This window comes from Aureobasidium subglaciale (assembly GCF_000721755.1).
Source record: "Aureobasidium subglaciale EXF-2481 unplaced genomic scaffold scaffold_3, whole genome shotgun sequence".
Classification (NCBI taxonomy): domain Eukaryota; kingdom Fungi; phylum Ascomycota; class Dothideomycetes; order Dothideales; family Saccotheciaceae; genus Aureobasidium; species Aureobasidium subglaciale.
This window is the reverse complement of record NW_013566992.1, coordinates 802048-818405: the sequence shown is the minus strand read 5'-3', so window position 1 is coordinate 818405 and position 16358 is coordinate 802048. Positions and strand designations below refer to the sequence as shown.

Here is a 16358-nt window from a genome sequence, read left to right as displayed (position 1 = left end):
AGGGGCTGCCTCCGTGCCTGATCTGTCATGACCCCAGTCAGCAGCTCAATACCTCAAAGCCAAATTTACCTAGTAAGAGTCCATTTAACGTCAATGGCCGTAAACCCGTAGATACTTGTAGTAGGTAACAACTCTAAGTTGTCGAAATTTGCACGCTTGCCGAAGGGAGTCCTGCCTTCAAAACCCGTGCGGTTTTGACAAAGAGAGTACAGACCCTGGCGAGAACAGGCTTCAGAATTGATGGCCGCAAACGTGCTGGAGGGTAGGGCAAGATCGGCCAGCCTTCCGATAGGATCAGACTCGGGCCGTCCTTTTTCGGAGCCGAGGGCTATACAAACCTCGTTCCGCCGAACAACGCTGTGGTACCCCGTGTTACGTTTCTCCCTGATCTGATCTTTGAAATAACGTCCTCCTCACAACACACTCCATCTGGCATCATAATTCAGACATCCGGAGAATTATTCCGCGAGGTCGACTGTCTTTAGGCTGAGAGTCACCTATCTGCCGCCTATAGCCGAGTCGGGACTGAGAAGATAGCGCCACTAGTCCACCGCCTACCAGTCACGCGCGTACGGTAAACCGTTCCACGCTGATACATGATAATCAACCAGGATTCCTGGGGGGAAGGCATCCTAGACTGTGCTTGGCTGAGATTGGCGCCTGTGGGTACTAGCTTATATATCGAGCAGATGATCTGTACCTGACGCGGATATGGGGAGATGTTGTTGTTGTTGTTGTTGAAAGTTTGAGTCTTGTTGTTCGACCATCGCGATGTCTCGAGTCTGACAAAGTCTGGCGCCGATCCGATTTATCTGCTTCCGGTTCTTGAGAACTCGGGGAAGAGTGCTCTTACATTGCGATAGATATTACTGCTTGGTCGTGGCGCCTGTCATATCCATAGTCAGTGAAACGCCCTGAGGCCTCATATTGTTTGCACAGTATGTTATCTTGGCCTTGAAAGTAGGTATTCCTCCTGCCATAAACTTGACGCCCACTGTGAATCAACAAGACTGAGAATGGGTCTCGACACACAAAACCTTCGCAACGTGCGATAGAGTATACTTCGAGGGAATTGTTGTAGGCCCACCGCTGCCGAGCAAGCATCCCGGTAGAATGAGTAGGCCTGACTGAAGCTAATGTCCAGCAGGTGAAGCGTAATTGGAGCCTCATATTGTAAGGGTTTGTGGCCCTGGATAAAAATGTTAAGATAGGCGCTTCATCGAGCAACGCGCATCCTGCAAAAGAAGACAAGGTGTGAGATCTAGAGAAACGCGAGGTGGCACAAGTTGGGGGCCTCGTCGATGTTCGCGGGCTTGACAGGCGGCTCCGTCTTGCTACTGACTCGTTCCAGTCGCCTAAGGCAGCGTCATAAGTGAATGTCGTCGACTTTGCCAAAGCTTGGCGCTGGAGAAATAGCGCAACCTCATATTTCTGCTGAGAGGTTATTGCACCCGCACACGCATCCGCGCCAACCATCTCCTTGCTTGTCAGCAGCTCTTATGTCTCTGGCGCATGGCATTCCGACTGCTGCGCCTAGGCGCGCAGGCGTCATGACACCGGCAGCTCTGTCTATCATCAAGCTCCTTGGTGTGTCGCTCATCAACCTCCCTCTGTCGTATGCCGCTCCGCTGTTCTCAAAACCAGACTCTCCCGTCTACAGGCGCGAGGAGCCCGAGCCCAAATCGCCAGATGACCCGCAGCTCTGGGTCTATCTGGGTGTCGCCATTGCTCTCGTCCTGCTCGGTGGAGTCTTTGCCGGTCTGACCATTGCCCTCATGGGCCAAGATGAGATCTACCTGCAAGTCATCGCTACCTCGGGTGAGGGAAGCGAGAAGAAGAGTGCAGCTAGAGTCTTGCGTCTGTTGAAGAGAGGCAAGCACTGGGTTCTGGTCACACTCCTGCTCAGCAATGTCATCACCAATGAGACTCTTCCCATCGTGCTAGATCGCTCATTAGGTGGTGGCTGGCCTGCTGTGCTGAGCAGTACCATCCTCATTGGTACATAGCCTGCATCCGTCTGCACTCAGCATCAACGCTAACAACCCGCAGTAATCTTCGGTGAGGTCGTTCCTCAGTCTATCTGCGTTCGTTTCGGCCTTCCTATTGGTGCGGCCATGTCCCCTCTCGTCCTAGGTCTCATGTGGATCATGTCGCCTGTGGCCTGGCCCACAGCCAAACTTCTGGACTGGCTGCTCGGCGAGGACCACGGTACTGTCTACAAGAAGGCAGGTCTCAAGACGCTTGTCACCCTTCACAAGACGCTCGGTACAACCACAGACCGTCTCAACGAAGACGAAGTCACCATCATCAGCGCCGTCCTCGATCTCAAGGACAAGCCCGTCGGCGACATCATGACTCCCATGGGTGACGTCTTTACTATGTCGGCTGACACGGTTCTGGACGAAAAGATGATGGACACGATCCTGTCCCAAGGCTACTCTAGAATTCCCATTTATGCCCCCGACAACACTCGTAATTTCATCGGCATGCTGCTTGTCAAGATTCTCATCACCTACGATCCCGAGGACAGCTTACGTGTCCGCGACTTTGCTCTTGCAACACTGCCCGAGACCAAACCAGAGACCAGCTGTTTGGACATTGTCAACTTCTTCCAGGAGGGCAAATCACACATGGTCCTTGTATCAGACTTCCCCGGTCAAGACAAGGGTGCTCTTGGAGTTGTCACCTTGGAGGACGTCATTGAAGAACTTATTGGAGAGTGAGTAGCAGCCTTTAGCTCTATGCTCCCACCGTTCGTGTTGTGCTAATACCTTGTGCAGGGAGATTATCGATGAGTCTGATGTGTTTGTCGATGTGCACAAGGCGATAAGACGCATCGCACCGGCACCACGCACTAGATACACCAAGGGCAATCTCGTCGTGGATGCCCCTGCCACCGATGATGAGACTGACGCTGACGAGCGTACCCATCTGCTTGGTGCCTCCGCTGGTCAGAGCCGTAAGTCTTCGTTGACAGGTCCTCGCGAGGCTACTCTTGTGCTGCGTAGACGCAGCAGCACGAGCAGCGACAAAAACCGACCATTGCCCATCCGATCAAACACTGCCGACCTACGCCAGCACTTGAAACACCTCGGTCCAAGCAACGTCGCAAGTCGCCCCAAAGCCACCAAGTACACTTCTGTAAAGATCAAGCCCGGTGTTGGAACCATTCCTGAGAACCACGTACCCGCTTCTGCCTCTACTTCAACTCAACAAGCCGATTCTCACCAAGCAGTAACTCCTCAGACGGTCGTTAACGGCGATTCGTCTCGCCCCGAAGGCGGCGTAGGCGCCGGTATCATCGGCTCGGCTGGCGTTGACGCCCAAGACGGAGCACATGCTGTCGCTCACGGTTATGGCACGGTCTCTCCTGGCTCCAAGAACCCATCCATCCATGAAGACTCTGGCATGCATGCCGAAACTAGCTCAATATCTTCCAAGCCTATGACCGCCAGTGAAGCATCTGCATTCGCTGACAAACACACGGTAGCTCAGCTTCAGTCCAGCATCAATAATGCCCATGAAAAAGAGCAGCAAGACGACCAGCAAAGCAGTCAGCAGAACGGTAACCACGATTCGCCCGAGCAAGAGCAGCCTGAGTTGCCCCAGAAGCTGGTTGTGCAAGGAGGCACATCCCGCCCTGTTTCTCAAGACAGAAGAGGGTCGGGATCGTCTCATTCTACTCTAGGAGAAATGGAAGATCGACCGGAATACAAGGCTCGTCGTGCTGTACGATCTGGAAGCATCACCGAAAACATTGTCGATGTAGGCGGTATGAAGAAGGTGGTTCTAGAGGCCAACAGCTCATCCGATGGAGACGACCAGAGAGCTGCCGAGAACAACAACAACAACGGTGGTAACAACAAAAGTGGCCATGATGATGATCATGATGATGCTGGCAACGATGACGGAGGTCACGACGATACGAAAGGCTCCAAAAAGAAGAAGAAGAAGAAGCGAGGAGGAAAGAAATTCCGCAACAAGGGTGACTCTGTCAAAAGCCGTAGCGGCGACAGCACCCCTCTGCTGAACCAAGGCGATCGTTAAAAGTTGACGAAAGAAGAGGTTGTTCCTTCATCATGTATGATTCCTTGTTTCTTTTCCACTGGTTCTTCAAGCATAGCGGCGTCCAAATCTCTTTGTTTACAGATGTACACATACCTGGTAGTATCGAGAGTTAATAGGAGATTCGTTGAACACACAAATGTAGCTATACAAATTTGACGAAGGTTGCGTAGTTAACGATCAAGCTCTTCCCACAAGTGATGCATTTCCCCGAGCCTTCCAAAGGAAAATCTGTGCTGGCGGCAGGCGAAGATATCAGTACTTATCAAAGAAGACACATCCATGTATGGCTTCACAGAGTTAAAACTTATGAGGAGGAACAGAGTGCTTGATTCGCATATTCAAGTCACAGGGCGTCCAAGGGCGTGCGTGGGATTGAGACCGAACCCCGCCCGCATAGCCGGCGAAGGCGCTTTGTACCTCCGTCTACCTTGATGGCATGCATCTCCTTCACCTCAAGGAAATCAAATATGTCGACAACAACAATGATGCGTCCTCGTCTACTTTCCAGCATCAAGAGCCAAAGACCACGCCTATACGCTACCCTCCCACCAAAGGCACGACTAAATACTCCGACCGATTTTGAAGCAACCCCTCTACTTAATCACAATTCAAGATCAGCATTAGCCAGCAATGACTTGTCCTCTGATGCGAAAAGCGGAACTGCCACGCGATTGAATCTCTTTCAAGCCATCAACTCTGCTCTATCACATGCACTTCGAACGGATCCACGTGTGTTGCTTTTCGGCGAAGATGTAGCTTTTGGAGGAGTATTCCGCTGCAGGTATTTACAAACTATAAAGCATGGCACTCACGAGTATCGTCTAATTTACTGTTCAGCATGAACCTGGCTTCTGAATTTGGAGATGATAGGGTTTTCAACACACCTTTGACTGAGCAGGGCATTGTCGGGTTTGCTATCGGAGCAGCTTTTGAAGGAATGCGGCCAGTCGCCGAAGTCCAATTCGCCGACTACGTGTATCCTGCGTTCGACCAATTGGTTAACGAGGCAGCAAAAGCCAGGTATAGAGCTGGTGTTAATGCTGAAGGACAAAGTTGCGGAGGCCTAGTGGTCCGTATGCCTTGTGGAAGTGTGGGACATGGTATGTTTTATTGATCAAGTTACATGCTCATGCGAGGTTTTGACAGATCACAGGTGCTCTGCAAGTAACACGTCGTCTAACGTGCTTCCAAGTATACTAACAGTAGCAGATATCATTCCCAGTCGCCAGAGTCGCTCTTCACACACATACCCGGACTCCGGGTAGTCATGCCTCGTGGACCTGCGCAGGCCAAGGGCCTCTTACTCGCCGCCATCGCAAGTAATGACCCAGTTGTCTTCATGGAGCCAAAGATCCTCTATCGTGCAGCAGTAGAATACGTCCCGACAGAAGCTTACGAGATTCCATTAAGCAAAGCAGAGATTGTCAAGCCTGGCAAAGACATCACAATCATCAGCTACGGAACCCCGTTGTATACATGCTCAAATGCCATTGCAAAGGCAGAAGCAGATTTTGGCTGCGAGATTGAACTCATTGATCTTCGAACCATCTACCCCTGGGATCGACCTACCATTATCGAAAGCGTCAAGCGAACCGGCAAGGCAATTGTTGTGCATGAAAGTATGACCAATGCAGGAGTTGGCGCAGAAGTTGCCGCAACCATTCAAGAGACATGCTTCCTGAACCTAGAAGCCCCTGTCGCTAGGGTAGGTGGCTGGAGCACACACATGGGTCTCATTTATGAGGTAAGTTGGACGTCGGTTTGATTCGGTGAATGTATAGTGCTAACTGACGGCTTGCAGCGGTTCAACATTCCAGATGTCACCCGTACGTGGATGCTGTAACATTGTTTGGTATACGCAGCTAATGAGATAAACAGGTATCTACGATGCCATCAAGACAACGTTGGACTATTAGTCGAATCAGTCTCGAAAGTCGAATTACAGATGAAGGATGGATGGCATTCTAGCAGCGGCGCAAAGTCTTGGGTGGAGCATAGGGGCCAACAAGCATATCGGGTGTTGGTGTAGCTGCTTCGTCATCAAATTTTGGGCCACTTTAGGGTCTCTAAGTGTCAAGATGGTAGCGAGTATAGATGGACAAACGTCTTAGACGCCAGTCCACTCTGTCTTCCCGAGGCGGATAATGTCGTTTTGCGTAAGCATCCAGACTTTTTGCTGCACTTTGCCTTCTACGCATTGCAAGCCCGCAGATACAGCAGCCTTGGCGATGACATCGGCGTCCTGGGCCCAGAAGTTCTTGAGCCACGGTTCACTGATCTTGCCAGCCCAAGCAGCGACTTTACGAATAGCAAACTCCGGAGGTCTCGAGTCCTCTCTTTCACCGACGATCAAGCCAGGACGAAGGATGACAGTGTGATCAAAGCCTAGCTCCTTGACAGCTTCTTCCAGCTCGCCCTTCATCTTTGGGTATGCGAGGAAGCTGCTAGCATTGGCACCACTTGTAGAAACCAAGACGTAGGTGGTAGCTCCCTTATCTTTTGCAGCTTTTGCCAGCTCGAGGTTCAAGTCATAGTCAATCTTGCGTTGTGCTTGCACACTTCCAGCAGCCCCACGAGTCGTTCCGAGAGCGGAGAAGAAGAGCGACGAAGCCTTTGGGTAGAGCGCGGCCCATGTGGAGGAGTCGGACGAGACGAGTGGGTGGGTTTTGGGAGAGGTGGTTGGGAGTTCTCTACGAGCATATGCGTACACAGTCGACACTGCAGGATGCGACGACAGGATCGAGTAGATGTTGCCGCCCTTGATGACAATTTAGCATCTCTTCATGTCGCGTGTATGCACCAGTCTAGCCTATCTGGCGTCGTTGAAGTGGGACAGCACTCACAACTAAGCCTGTGCTTCCAGCAAGTGTGCATGTTGTGTCTGCCATGTTGCGACTTGTGTCAAGGTCAAGTTGCTGTGCTTTCTGCATGGAGAAACTGTTGCGATGCTGCTTGCTGAACAGTGAACACGCCCAAGGGTGCACGGCCCCTGTGACGTCGCGACGGCAGTCCAATCCTCGTAACTCCGTATATCGGTCAACCCTGTGTCGCATCTGTCAGAATCGGCTGTCATACTCGTTATCTAATACACACCCCGCTGAGATTATCCCTCGACATCTACGCCTGACTCAACTCGCTATCGATATGCTCTTTGTGTTCCCTTCTCTCTTGCCCGCCAATTCCTGCACACGACTCAACCCGGTATCACCTATCACCAATTCACTTCTCCCAATTCAGGATATCCAGACCACAACTGTCTAGAAAGGTACAAAAGCATTTCAAGTCCAAAGTCTCACGTTGCGACCATCAGATCTGTCGGGATATGGAATTGCTATTCAGCGCGGTAAACCAGGCACTGACAACCTGCTCACAGGACAATATCTCTCAAGCGACACCAACATTATGTTGAATGTACGAGCTCTCAATAAGCTCTTGACTGAAAACGTTGACCATAAGGTCTTCGTGCGCTGGTTGTAAGGTTCCCTGAACTTTGGTTCCCAGTTGGACATGTGCTCACCTTCTGCAGCATCATGACGCCGAATGGATCACTGATGGCCTATACTCTACCTGCCAATATGAAGGAACTCCGAGATCAAGTCGCACTAGTATCAATCTCCTGGAAAGAACATCTGGAACGCAAAGACAACGAGAGATTTGAACCGCAATATAGCCAAGGCGGTCCTAACGAGCCATCAAAACGTGTAGTCCGAGCGGACGCGCTGGAAACGCTGACTGTCGAGTTTGACAACCGGAACCTGATAGTCAAGTATCTGCAGCCTAAATTACTGCTGGTTCTTGAAGGAGGCGTACCGCCAGGAAGGAAGCGCGAGCTCAAGGTGACGGCCGAAGCACCTGGAGATTCGCGGTACCCATCCGAAGACTCGAGTGGAGCGGATGCTATGCTTGGGACATCAATTGGATCAAAAGCGTCAACGACAGTCAGCAGCACACAACGGCTTAGTGTTCTTCACATCCAGCGAAGGAAGATGGAGATGATGACAGAAACGATCAAACGAGAGCTGGCTGGATTCGAGGTTTGTAAAACATGGCATTTTCAAAATTGCAGAGTAGCTAATATTGCATCACTACAGATGCCTGACGATCCAAGCAACAAGTTCTTCTAGTTTGCCGAGTCCTTTGCAGAAGGCTGGAGTGAGACAGTGGATTAGTCGATGGTCATGTGCAAGGGGAGATTACGACAGTCGTGCTTTATAGATACCACATGTTTTTGGCAATGCGAGCGTCCAGCGAGTTCTTCTCTGTAATTTATTTGGGAACAGCATCGAGTTTTGGGAGGAGAATTACACGAGGATAATGAAGTTCATAAAGAGATATGCACAAAGTCAGAAGTGATGATGACGTGCAGCTCCCCAGTGACGTTTTAGAGACAAGCACGTCAAGGCCGAGCTAAGCAACAAAGTGAATTGGGCGCGACTTGACTTGGTTTCTCTCTACTCCTATACCTCAACCGACTCCAACATCTTCACCAACATACGTCCTCCCAATCTATAACACCACCTTCCAACAAACATGATCACCGGATCTCTCAGCCGCCGCCTTTTGGCCCAGCAGCCTCGCGTCCTCAGCCAGCGCCCAATCGCAAAGATTATTAGCAGACCATTGTCATACACTTATCAGCTGCAAGCAGCCAAGGATACTCAGGACAAGGACTCGCTCAAGCCTGAGCCCTATGAGTACAGCAAGAGTGGCTCTGACGACCAAGCCGCTCGCGTCGAGGACACAGCCTTCAACCCCAACAAGACGACACCTGAGGAGCAGCATGACTCGGCTGGTCGCGAGTCTGGAGATGTGAGTCCCCTTGTATCTATCGTCGGATCCCATGGTGCTATGTCATAGCGCTAGCATGGAGACAAGATTGGCGAGAAGCAACAGCAACTGACCACTTGTACCTCAAACAGGCAACAAACCCCCTGAACGTCAGCCCTGCAAACCAGGAAGTCAGCAAGCCTAGAAGCCCAACAGAGGGAGGAGCTGAAGGCTCGGCCGCAGCGGCGAGTGACAGCCCTAGCGACAGATCCAGAAGCAGTGGTAAGGGAAGCCCCACCAAGGGCAGTGAAGGCCAGAAGTACAGCTCATAGTTCAAGAGGACATGAGATTTACTGTAATGTCACATAGCATTGGCATATATACATTAGAGCAGCTCTGAATACAACAATCATAATTTCTATGTCTCTCTTTCAACCTGCAGGCTCCATGTCTTGTGTTTTACCATGTCAAGTGGCGGCATAGACTATGAGCATCGCTCTGGCCATGGTTGTGGCTATTACCAAGGATGTGCGGGGTATTATCAGTGCGTCATCAGCCATCAAGAAAGCAACTCGCTCCCTCCAAAAAGTCATGTTCAGACCAATTGTCCAACCATTCCTCACCAGAAGAACATTTACATCGTCCCGTACACTCGCCGCCGCCATGACTGACACTTCCTCTTACAAGTTCAACCACACCATGCTGAGGGTCAAGGACGTATGTACACATCAACCAGCCGCGAAACCGAGGACTCGGCCAGCTACCTACACTATATTAGCAGGACTTTGACTGACCGTTCTTCACATGTAGCCTCAGCGATCCGTCAAGTTCTATGAGCTTCTCGGTATGAAGCTCATCAACAAGCTTGAGAACCCGGATGCCTCGTTCGACCTCTACTTCATGGCCTATGACGACCCGAAGGCTGCCAACCATGGCAAGCATTGGACAGATCGCGAGGGCCTCATTGAACTCACGCACAACTATGGTTTTTTTTTTGAATCCATCCTGATCCAGTAGGCTCTTCGTCTAACATAGAATCAGGCACTGAGAAGGACGACAACTACACTGTCAACAATGGTAACGGCAAAGAGAACCGCGGCTTCGGGCATGTCTGTATCAGCGTCGACCACATTCAGGACGCCTGCAAGCGTATCTCCGACGCTGGCTACTCGTTCCAGAAGCGTCTCGAGGACGGCCGTATGCGCTCAATCGCTTTCGCTCTGGACCCCGACAACTACTGGGTAGAAATCATCTCCCAGAATCCCGTCAGCGAGACCGAGGGCAAGAAGTCTGATGTGGCCACGTACCGCATGAACCACACAATGATCAGAGTCAAGGACGCTGAGAAGTCGCTCAAGTTCTACCAGGACGTCATGGGAATGACCCTGCAGCGTACTTCGGAGCAAAAGGAGGCTGGCTTTACTCTATACTTCCTCAGCTACGGTCCCAAGGCTCCTGAGCAGTCTGCGAACGGTGTCAACCCCATTGCTGACCGTGAAGGTATACTCGAGCTCACGTGGAACCACGGCAGTGAAAGCGATCCTAATGTCAAGTACCACAACGGTAACGACGAGCCTCAAGGATGTACGTTTGCGGCGGTTTCGAAAATGTAAATTTGTGTACTAATTCGATCTTTCTTAGTCGGTCACACTTGTGTTTCTGTCGACGACTTGGATGTTGCCTGCAAGCGCTTTGACGACATGAAGGTCTCATGGAAGAAGCGCCTGACAGACGGCAGAATGAAGAACGTCGCCTTTATCCTCGGTGAGCAATTAGTTAAACACACTCCTGGTACCCCATCACTGACTTAAGCTAGATCCCGACAACTACTGGATCGAGGTCATCCAGAACGAGAAGCTTAAGAACAGAGCTAGCTGGTAAAAGATTTTAATGAATATAGTCGAAGTGGTTGCGTTTCGGATGATCTGGATGGGATAGAACGTGAATGCAAGTATCTGCCTTGAGAGTCTTGTTGTTGCTGAAGATAGTAGATGTGGCAGGAGCTGCCTTCGCCATCTCAGTTTGAGGCAAACGACTCGCGATGCGCCTGCCGTTGCAACTATTATGCTCAAATACAAGCATGACAGCAAGCTCGTTTGAAGGACGCTTAGCTGGAAGATTGGCTACCTCGATGATTCAGTTGTTTGCTCTTTCTCTGCAAGGGCTCCATCAAGCTCTCGTTAGGGTTTCGACTCTGTAAGGCATCGTCAGCGACTGCCCTAAACTCCTGTAGCGGTCGGTGGTGCTCGGAGAACTTCATATGAGTGGGCTCATATTGGAGACATTCAGTGCGCTCTAAGCGCGTGAGATTGGAAGATCAAATTGCCCTTGCTTTTTTTACCGACAGGGTTGCCCCTCCAGAAATGTCACTGAGGATTGTTATTGCACTAACTGCACCAAGTCGCAAAGTTCGACAAAAGAGTCGTGTAACGAAATGCTGCGCATTTCGATCACTGTGCAGTTGATATACGTTAGAATTGACAAGATAAGTTCGACGTCAGCAAATGGAAGAAATGTCAGCGAACGAAATGCTTTTCTTTGACACTATCCAAACTACTCATTCATGATACTACTCTAGGTCAACGTTTGTCATCCAATTCCTCCTTACGCCTCGTCACCCAGAACGGCCTTTCTGGAAAAGTTGTAGAGAGGGGTAATGTCGGTCCAGTGTTTGAACTATCACATGAGGGTTAGCTGACATGTCTTGCATGTTGAAAGAGTCGAGAAATTGCTTACCTGGTGTACACCTTGTCCAACCAAAGCCTCGAGACCGGGGACAGTCTTCCAGCTGCTGTTGCCAGCGAGCTGCATCAGCGATGTCACACGCGGCTTGTAGGCCATCTCCAAAAGGACCTTGGCCTTGTCCTCGGGTCCGGGGATGTCGCGGGGGTTGTTACCGGCCTCGAACAAGCAGCACAATGTCTCGCGCATGGCAGGGTCGATAGGCGAGTCACCAGGTATGGTGCCGATGGCCACAACGGGATGTCTGTCAGGTGACAGCTTGGATGCTTGTTCAGTGTCGCTCAGTACCTCGATGTTGAAGGCAGCGTCGAACGAGTCGGCGAGGGCAGACAACTTGGTTGTATTGCGGCCGACCAAGTAGATCGGGCTGTAGCCCATCTTGTGCAAAGCATAGATTGCGGCGCGTGCAGTGCCACCACCTCCAACGACCATAGCTGCCTCTCTCAAAACACCGTTAGTGCCTTCAGCACCAGCGAACTGCAGTGCGATCGTCATGCCCTGCCAGTCTGTGTTGTAACCGGTCAGGACAGTCTTACCCTCAGCTGTCTGAGTAGGTACGATGGTGTTGACAGCGCCAATGATCTTGGCGGCAGGGTCTACGTGGTCGAGCAACTCCATGACGTCTAGCTTGAGCGGAATGGTCACGCTGCCACCACCAAAGTTGGGAGCACGAATGATCTTCTCAATGTCCTTTGCTTCAATAGTCTCGAACAGCCCATACTCATGGGGAAGTCCCGATTGTGCGAACAGAGCATTGTGAAGGGCAGGGCTTCTGCTCTGGGAGATTGGCGAACCGAAGAGGAAGAACTTCTTAGGTTCAATCTCGCCGATCAAGCTAAGACCGCGACGAATGTCGGCAGCCGAAAGCTGGCCGGGAGCAGCTACAATGGGAAGGGCAGGAGACGAGACCGGAGTCATGAAGCGGTTCGTGATACGACTGAGCTTACCATGCCCACCCATATTGAGAGCGATGAGCGGAATCTCGGGGTGAGTTTTGGCTGCCCAAGCCTTGAACTCAGCAAGGGCAAAGTTGTCCTCCAACGACTTTGCGCTACCGACAATCTTGATGATGTCTCCGTACTCCAGTGCAGCATTGTAGTGAGGCATCCATGCGCTACCTCCAGTAGCCCATGAGAGTTTTCCAGCAGGGTCGTGGTGAGATGCAATGATCTTACTGTTACGCTTGTTGGAAACGACAAACTGCTTCAGCTCGGGCGATGAGGTCAGCTCTACATCAACAAAGTCGCAGCCCATACGGAGCGCAACACGGTAGAGTTTGATTGCCTCTTCGTCGGCACCGTCAGGGAAACGTCCACTCTGAGACTTGGTGCGGAGGGTGAAGATGACTGGCAAAGCACTGCCAGATCGCAAAGCCGCAAGCTGCTCAACAAGGAACTCAGGGCTCGGGCGACCGTCTGATGTGGAAGGATCTTGGAGAAGATCCGCGCGGAACTCGATGACGTCGACTCCGAACGAGATTTCATTCAGACGAGACAAGAAGGGAGCCACAGTAGGCAGGGTCAGAGATACGAAGAACGATTCTCTCTTCCTTCTCATGCGCTCCAATGCACACTCACGGTTAGTGAGCAGTCTCAAGAAGCTACCAAAGTCCTCGATTGTGTTCTTGGCTCTGGCACCGTCCATAGACTCGACAGTCTGGCTGTGGTAGTGGAAGTTACTGCACTCCTCGTACCAAGGCTTTCTGCGGAGCCATACACCCATCATGTCTTCAACGTAAGCTGGGCGTGTCTTGTCGATCTGCAAGAAGTCCATCACGAGATTGATGTCTCTGGTTACCAAGAGGACGTTGCCACCATTCTTGTGGTAGGATGTGAGAATCTCACGAGCCTCGTCTCTCTCTACAATACCACCGCCAGTGGCGAAGATGTAGCCGGTGGGCTTCTCCTTCATCACGGTCTTCAAGAGCGCCAACTCGAGCTCACGGAAACCTTCCCATCCCTTCTCTTCGATGATTTTCGGGATGGTCATGCCAGCAGTTCGCTCCAACTCGGTGTCCAGGTCGATCAGAGGCCAACCGAGAAGACGGGAAGCCCAGCCACCGGTAGTTGTCTTACCAGCGCCCCTCATTCCAATTATGAAAATCGATTTTTGGTTGCTTTTGGGGACTGATTGACCAACAGCATGCGAAGTTGCAGGCTCGACACCCTCCAGCTTGACCTTGAAAAGCAGCGATAACTGATCCCACCATCCAGGCCAAGTCTTGCCAACACACTCCCTCTCCAGAACAAGAGTGGATTTGGGAGCCATAGTAGCAAGGACCGAGAAACTCATGGCAACTCTGTGGTCATCGTAACAGTGAACGCCACCCTGTGCTTCTTGAAGATCAAAGCCGCGACCATCAATCTCAATACCGTCGTCAAGCTCTCTGCATGTGACGCCGAACTTGGCGAGCTCGTCCTTCATGGCCTTAATACGGTTGCACTCCTTAACACGCTGGTTGGCGATACCCAGAATGCGGGTAGTGGCGCCGGTAGCATTAGGCTTGGCAACTGCAGCGAGCACTGAAGCGGTAAGGAAAGCGTCGGTCATGGTTTCCATATCAACTTCAGGCAGTGGCTTGAGTTCGCCAACAGGAGGCCCCGTAACGGTGGTGGAAGTTGCAGTCTGCTCGACTTTGCATCCCATGGGTCGCAGGACTTCGACAGCGAAGCGTGCATCTCCCTGGAGAGAGCTCGAGCCAATGTTGGGAACCGTGCAGGTTGTGCCGGAGATGGCGGCCATTGCAAGAGGGTAAGTAGCAGAACTGGCATCACTTTCTACCTCATACTCAGCAGGGTTGGTGTATGCCTTGCGAGGTATGTGGTAGACGTTGGCCTCAGTGCTAGATCTCTCGACATCAACACCGAACTGTGCCATCATAGCGATGGTCATGTCGATGTAGGGCTGGGAGATGACCTTGTCGCCGACAAGACGCAGAGTCACGGGGTTCTTGGCGTAAGGAGCGCACATCAGGATAGATGAGACGTATTGGGATGAGACCTTGGCGGTGAGCTCGATGACACCACCTTCGAAGCCACCAGCAGCGGCGATACGAAGAGGGAGACTGCGACTTCCAGGCTTGCCAATGTATTCAATCTCAACACCATTGGAGCGGAGAGCATCGACGAGGGGACCTTGAGGTCTTTCTTGCATACGGGCGTTACCGGTGAGAACAGTGTGGCTCACAGAGGAAGGCTTTGCAAGTGTGACTGCAGTCGTCAAGAAACGCGAGGCAGTGCCTGCATTACCTAGGTAAAGGTCGTCAGAGCTAGCTTTCAGCTCACCACCATTTCCAGTGAGAACAAGGACACGGCCTGCATCTTCCCATGAGTAGGTTGCTCCGCCGAGCTTGTTGATAGCTGTAAGCATGACTTGGGTATCGTCAGAGTGCAGCAAGTTGGTGATGCGGCAAGGACCAGAACCGAGAGCAGCAAGAAGCAGTACGCGGTTGGAGATACTCTTGGAGCCGGGGGGCTTGCAGGAGATGTTGAGAGAACTATCGACACCAGGGTGCACAAGCACGCTAGGCGAGAGAATGATGCGGATGTCCTTGTCAGCAACAGTGCTAGCCTTGGGCTCGTAGGTCTTGCCAATGGCAGAGAGGAGAACGATCTTCTTCTGACCGCCTGCATTCTTCTTGTCGACAGCCATAATGGAGATCAAGCGATCGACAGGGCAGTGCTTGTTGGCGGTCCTTCTGCGGACAACCTTGTCTTCCAACGAAGTAGGCAAGCCGTAGCTGGAGATACACTTAGAAAGACGAGCAACGGCGCCAGGAGCAAGAACACCCAAATGACGAGCCAGCTCAGCTTCCTTAACCATGCCGATAGCGACACACTCGCCGTGAAGAATCTGAGGAGTCAAGATAGCCTCAATGGCGTGACCGATGGAGTGTCCAAAGTTAAGAATGTTACGCAAGCCACCCTCTCTCTCATCAGCAGATACTACTTCGGCCTTGATGCGAGCAGAGCCAAGGACAATGCGTTTGAGGATGTGTGCAATTTCTGTGAATCTGCCATCGCCCTTCTTGGTCTTGTCGTCCAAGACCTTCATGATCAGGTCTGCGTTCTCTTCCAGGGTAGCGAACTCGGCTTCGTCCCAGAAGGCAGCGGTCTTGACAACCTCTGCCATACCGTTGATGACCTCTCTCTTGGGCAGAGTCTCCAGGAACTGGAGATCGATGTAGATACGCTGAGGCTGCCAGAAAGCGCCGACCAGGTTCTTGCCCAGAGGGGTATCAATGGCAGTCTTGCCACCAATAGAAGAGTCGACCATGGCCAGAAGTGTAGTCGGGACCTGGACGAAGCGGACGCCACGCATGTAGGTAGCGGCGACGAAGCCAATCATGTCGCCAATAACACCTCCTCCCAAAGCGATGACCACGCTATCTCTTGTGACGCCTTGCGAAAGCATCCAATCCTCGACGGCGGCCTTGGTCGATCTGCTCTTTGAACTCTCACCAGGAGCAACCTGGTAGGTGAGAAGTCGCGGCGCATTGTCAAGATTCGACGTGCACTCGTAAAAGGCGGCCTCGAAAGTAGGTGTGTAGAGGGCGCCAATGTTTGTATCAGTGATGAGGATGTAGGTGCCCGAGGAAACATTCTCCAGTAAGTCGGGTACAACGAACTTCTTCCAGAGTCCGTAGTCAATGATGATGGATTCCTTGCCCAGAATGGAAACCCGCGTGGGCTCGCTGGCACTTGAGCTGTCCGACATGATGGACAAAGTGGCTCACGGCAACAGCAATGGGGCTTTGACTTGTATTCGAGGTGAGCGGCAAG

At 51.8% G+C, this 16358-nt stretch overlaps 7 protein-coding genes across 7 annotated transcripts; 5 read left to right on the top strand and 2 right to left on the bottom strand.

Annotated features, from left to right (window-relative positions):
• The first annotated feature begins 1427 nt into the window (after positions 1-1427).
• On the top strand, positions 1428-4249 carry AUEXF2481DRAFT_36964 (uncharacterized protein). The gene is made up of 3 exons (XM_013491411.1): positions 1428-1998; positions 2050-2719; positions 2781-4249. Exons 1-3 carry the CDS (start codon positions 1551-1553, stop codon positions 4045-4047), a joined length of 2385 nt encoding a protein of 794 aa, XP_013346865.1. The 5' UTR covers positions 1428-1550; the 3' UTR covers positions 4048-4249.
• A 304-nt stretch (positions 4250-4553) lies between these two features.
• AUEXF2481DRAFT_62885 (uncharacterized protein) lies at positions 4554-5833 on the top strand (the record flags this gene model as incomplete). Its single annotated transcript, XM_013491501.1, has 3 exons — positions 4554-4849; positions 4906-5172; positions 5275-5833. 3 exons carry the CDS (start codon positions 4554-4556, stop codon positions 5831-5833), a joined length of 1122 nt encoding a protein of 373 aa, XP_013346955.1.
• Positions 5834-6175: 342 nt separating this feature from the next.
• Positions 6176-6990, bottom strand: AUEXF2481DRAFT_86420 (uncharacterized protein; the record flags this gene model as incomplete). Its single annotated transcript, XM_013491537.1, has 2 exons — positions 6912-6990; positions 6176-6826 (listed from the first exon to the last, which is right to left on the bottom strand). The coding sequence occupies exons 1-2, from the start codon at positions 6954-6956 to the stop codon at positions 6176-6178; spliced, it is 696 nt and encodes a 231-aa protein (XP_013346991.1). The 5' UTR covers positions 6957-6990.
• Positions 6991-7145: 155 nt separating this feature from the next.
• Positions 7146-8460, top strand: AUEXF2481DRAFT_36961 (uncharacterized protein). The gene is made up of 4 exons (XM_013491410.1): positions 7146-7333; positions 7442-7541; positions 7595-8102; positions 8160-8460. Exons 2-4 carry the CDS (start codon positions 7471-7473, stop codon positions 8190-8192), a joined length of 612 nt encoding a protein of 203 aa, XP_013346864.1. The 5' UTR covers positions 7146-7333; positions 7442-7470; the 3' UTR covers positions 8193-8460.
• Positions 8432-9234, top strand: AUEXF2481DRAFT_36959 (uncharacterized protein). Its single transcript, XM_013491409.1, has 2 exons — positions 8432-8877; positions 8988-9234. The coding sequence occupies exons 1-2, from the start codon at positions 8599-8601 to the stop codon at positions 9165-9167; spliced, it is 459 nt and encodes a 152-aa protein (XP_013346863.1). The 5' UTR covers positions 8432-8598; the 3' UTR covers positions 9168-9234.
• Positions 9235-9321: 87 nt separating this feature from the next.
• AUEXF2481DRAFT_86417 (uncharacterized protein) lies at positions 9322-10948 on the top strand (the record flags this gene model as incomplete). Its single annotated transcript, XM_013491536.1, has 5 exons — positions 9322-9552; positions 9646-9820; positions 9871-10419; positions 10477-10599; positions 10652-10948. The coding sequence occupies 5 exons, from the start codon at positions 9322-9324 to the stop codon at positions 10714-10716; spliced, it is 1143 nt and encodes a 380-aa protein (XP_013346990.1). The 3' UTR covers positions 10717-10948.
• Positions 10949-11439: 491 nt separating this feature from the next.
• On the bottom strand, positions 11440-16293 carry AUEXF2481DRAFT_62601 (uncharacterized protein; the record flags this gene model as incomplete). The annotated part of the gene is made up of 2 exons (XM_013491482.1): positions 11440-11511; positions 11572-16293. The coding sequence occupies 2 exons, from the start codon at positions 16291-16293 to the stop codon at positions 11440-11442; spliced, it is 4794 nt and encodes a 1597-aa protein (XP_013346936.1).
• Positions 16294-16358: the final 65 nt, after the last annotated feature.

What these genes read in the sequence shown, in the direction of transcription:
- AUEXF2481DRAFT_36964 (XM_013491411.1), top strand. Translation starts at nt 1,551, where the DNA reads ATGACACCGGCAGCTCTGTCTATCATCAAGCTCCTTGGTGTGTCGCTC. An exon ending in GAGCAGTACCATCCTCATTG is followed by an intron (nt 1,999 to 2,049) that starts GTACATAGCCTG and finishes AACAACCCGCAG; the next exon opens with TAATCTTCGGTGAGGTCGTT. An exon ending in ATTGAAGAACTTATTGGAGA is followed by an intron (nt 2,720 to 2,780) that starts GTGAGTAGCAGC and finishes TACCTTGTGCAG; the next exon opens with GGAGATTATCGATGAGTCTG.
- AUEXF2481DRAFT_36961 (XM_013491410.1), top strand. Translation starts at nt 7,471, where the DNA reads ATGTTGAATGTACGAGCTCTCAATAAGCTCTTGACTGAAAACGTTGAC. An exon ending in AAGGTCTTCGTGCGCTGGTT is followed by an intron (nt 7,542 to 7,594) that starts GTAAGGTTCCCT and finishes CACCTTCTGCAG; the next exon opens with CATCATGACGCCGAATGGAT. An exon ending in GAGAGCTGGCTGGATTCGAG is followed by an intron (nt 8,103 to 8,159) that starts GTTTGTAAAACA and finishes GCATCACTACAG; the next exon opens with ATGCCTGACGATCCAAGCAA.
- AUEXF2481DRAFT_36959 (XM_013491409.1), top strand. Translation starts at nt 8,599, where the DNA reads ATGATCACCGGATCTCTCAGCCGCCGCCTTTTGGCCCAGCAGCCTCGC. An exon ending in CTGGTCGCGAGTCTGGAGAT is followed by an intron (nt 8,878 to 8,987) that starts GTGAGTCCCCTT and finishes TACCTCAAACAG; the next exon opens with GCAACAAACCCCCTGAACGT.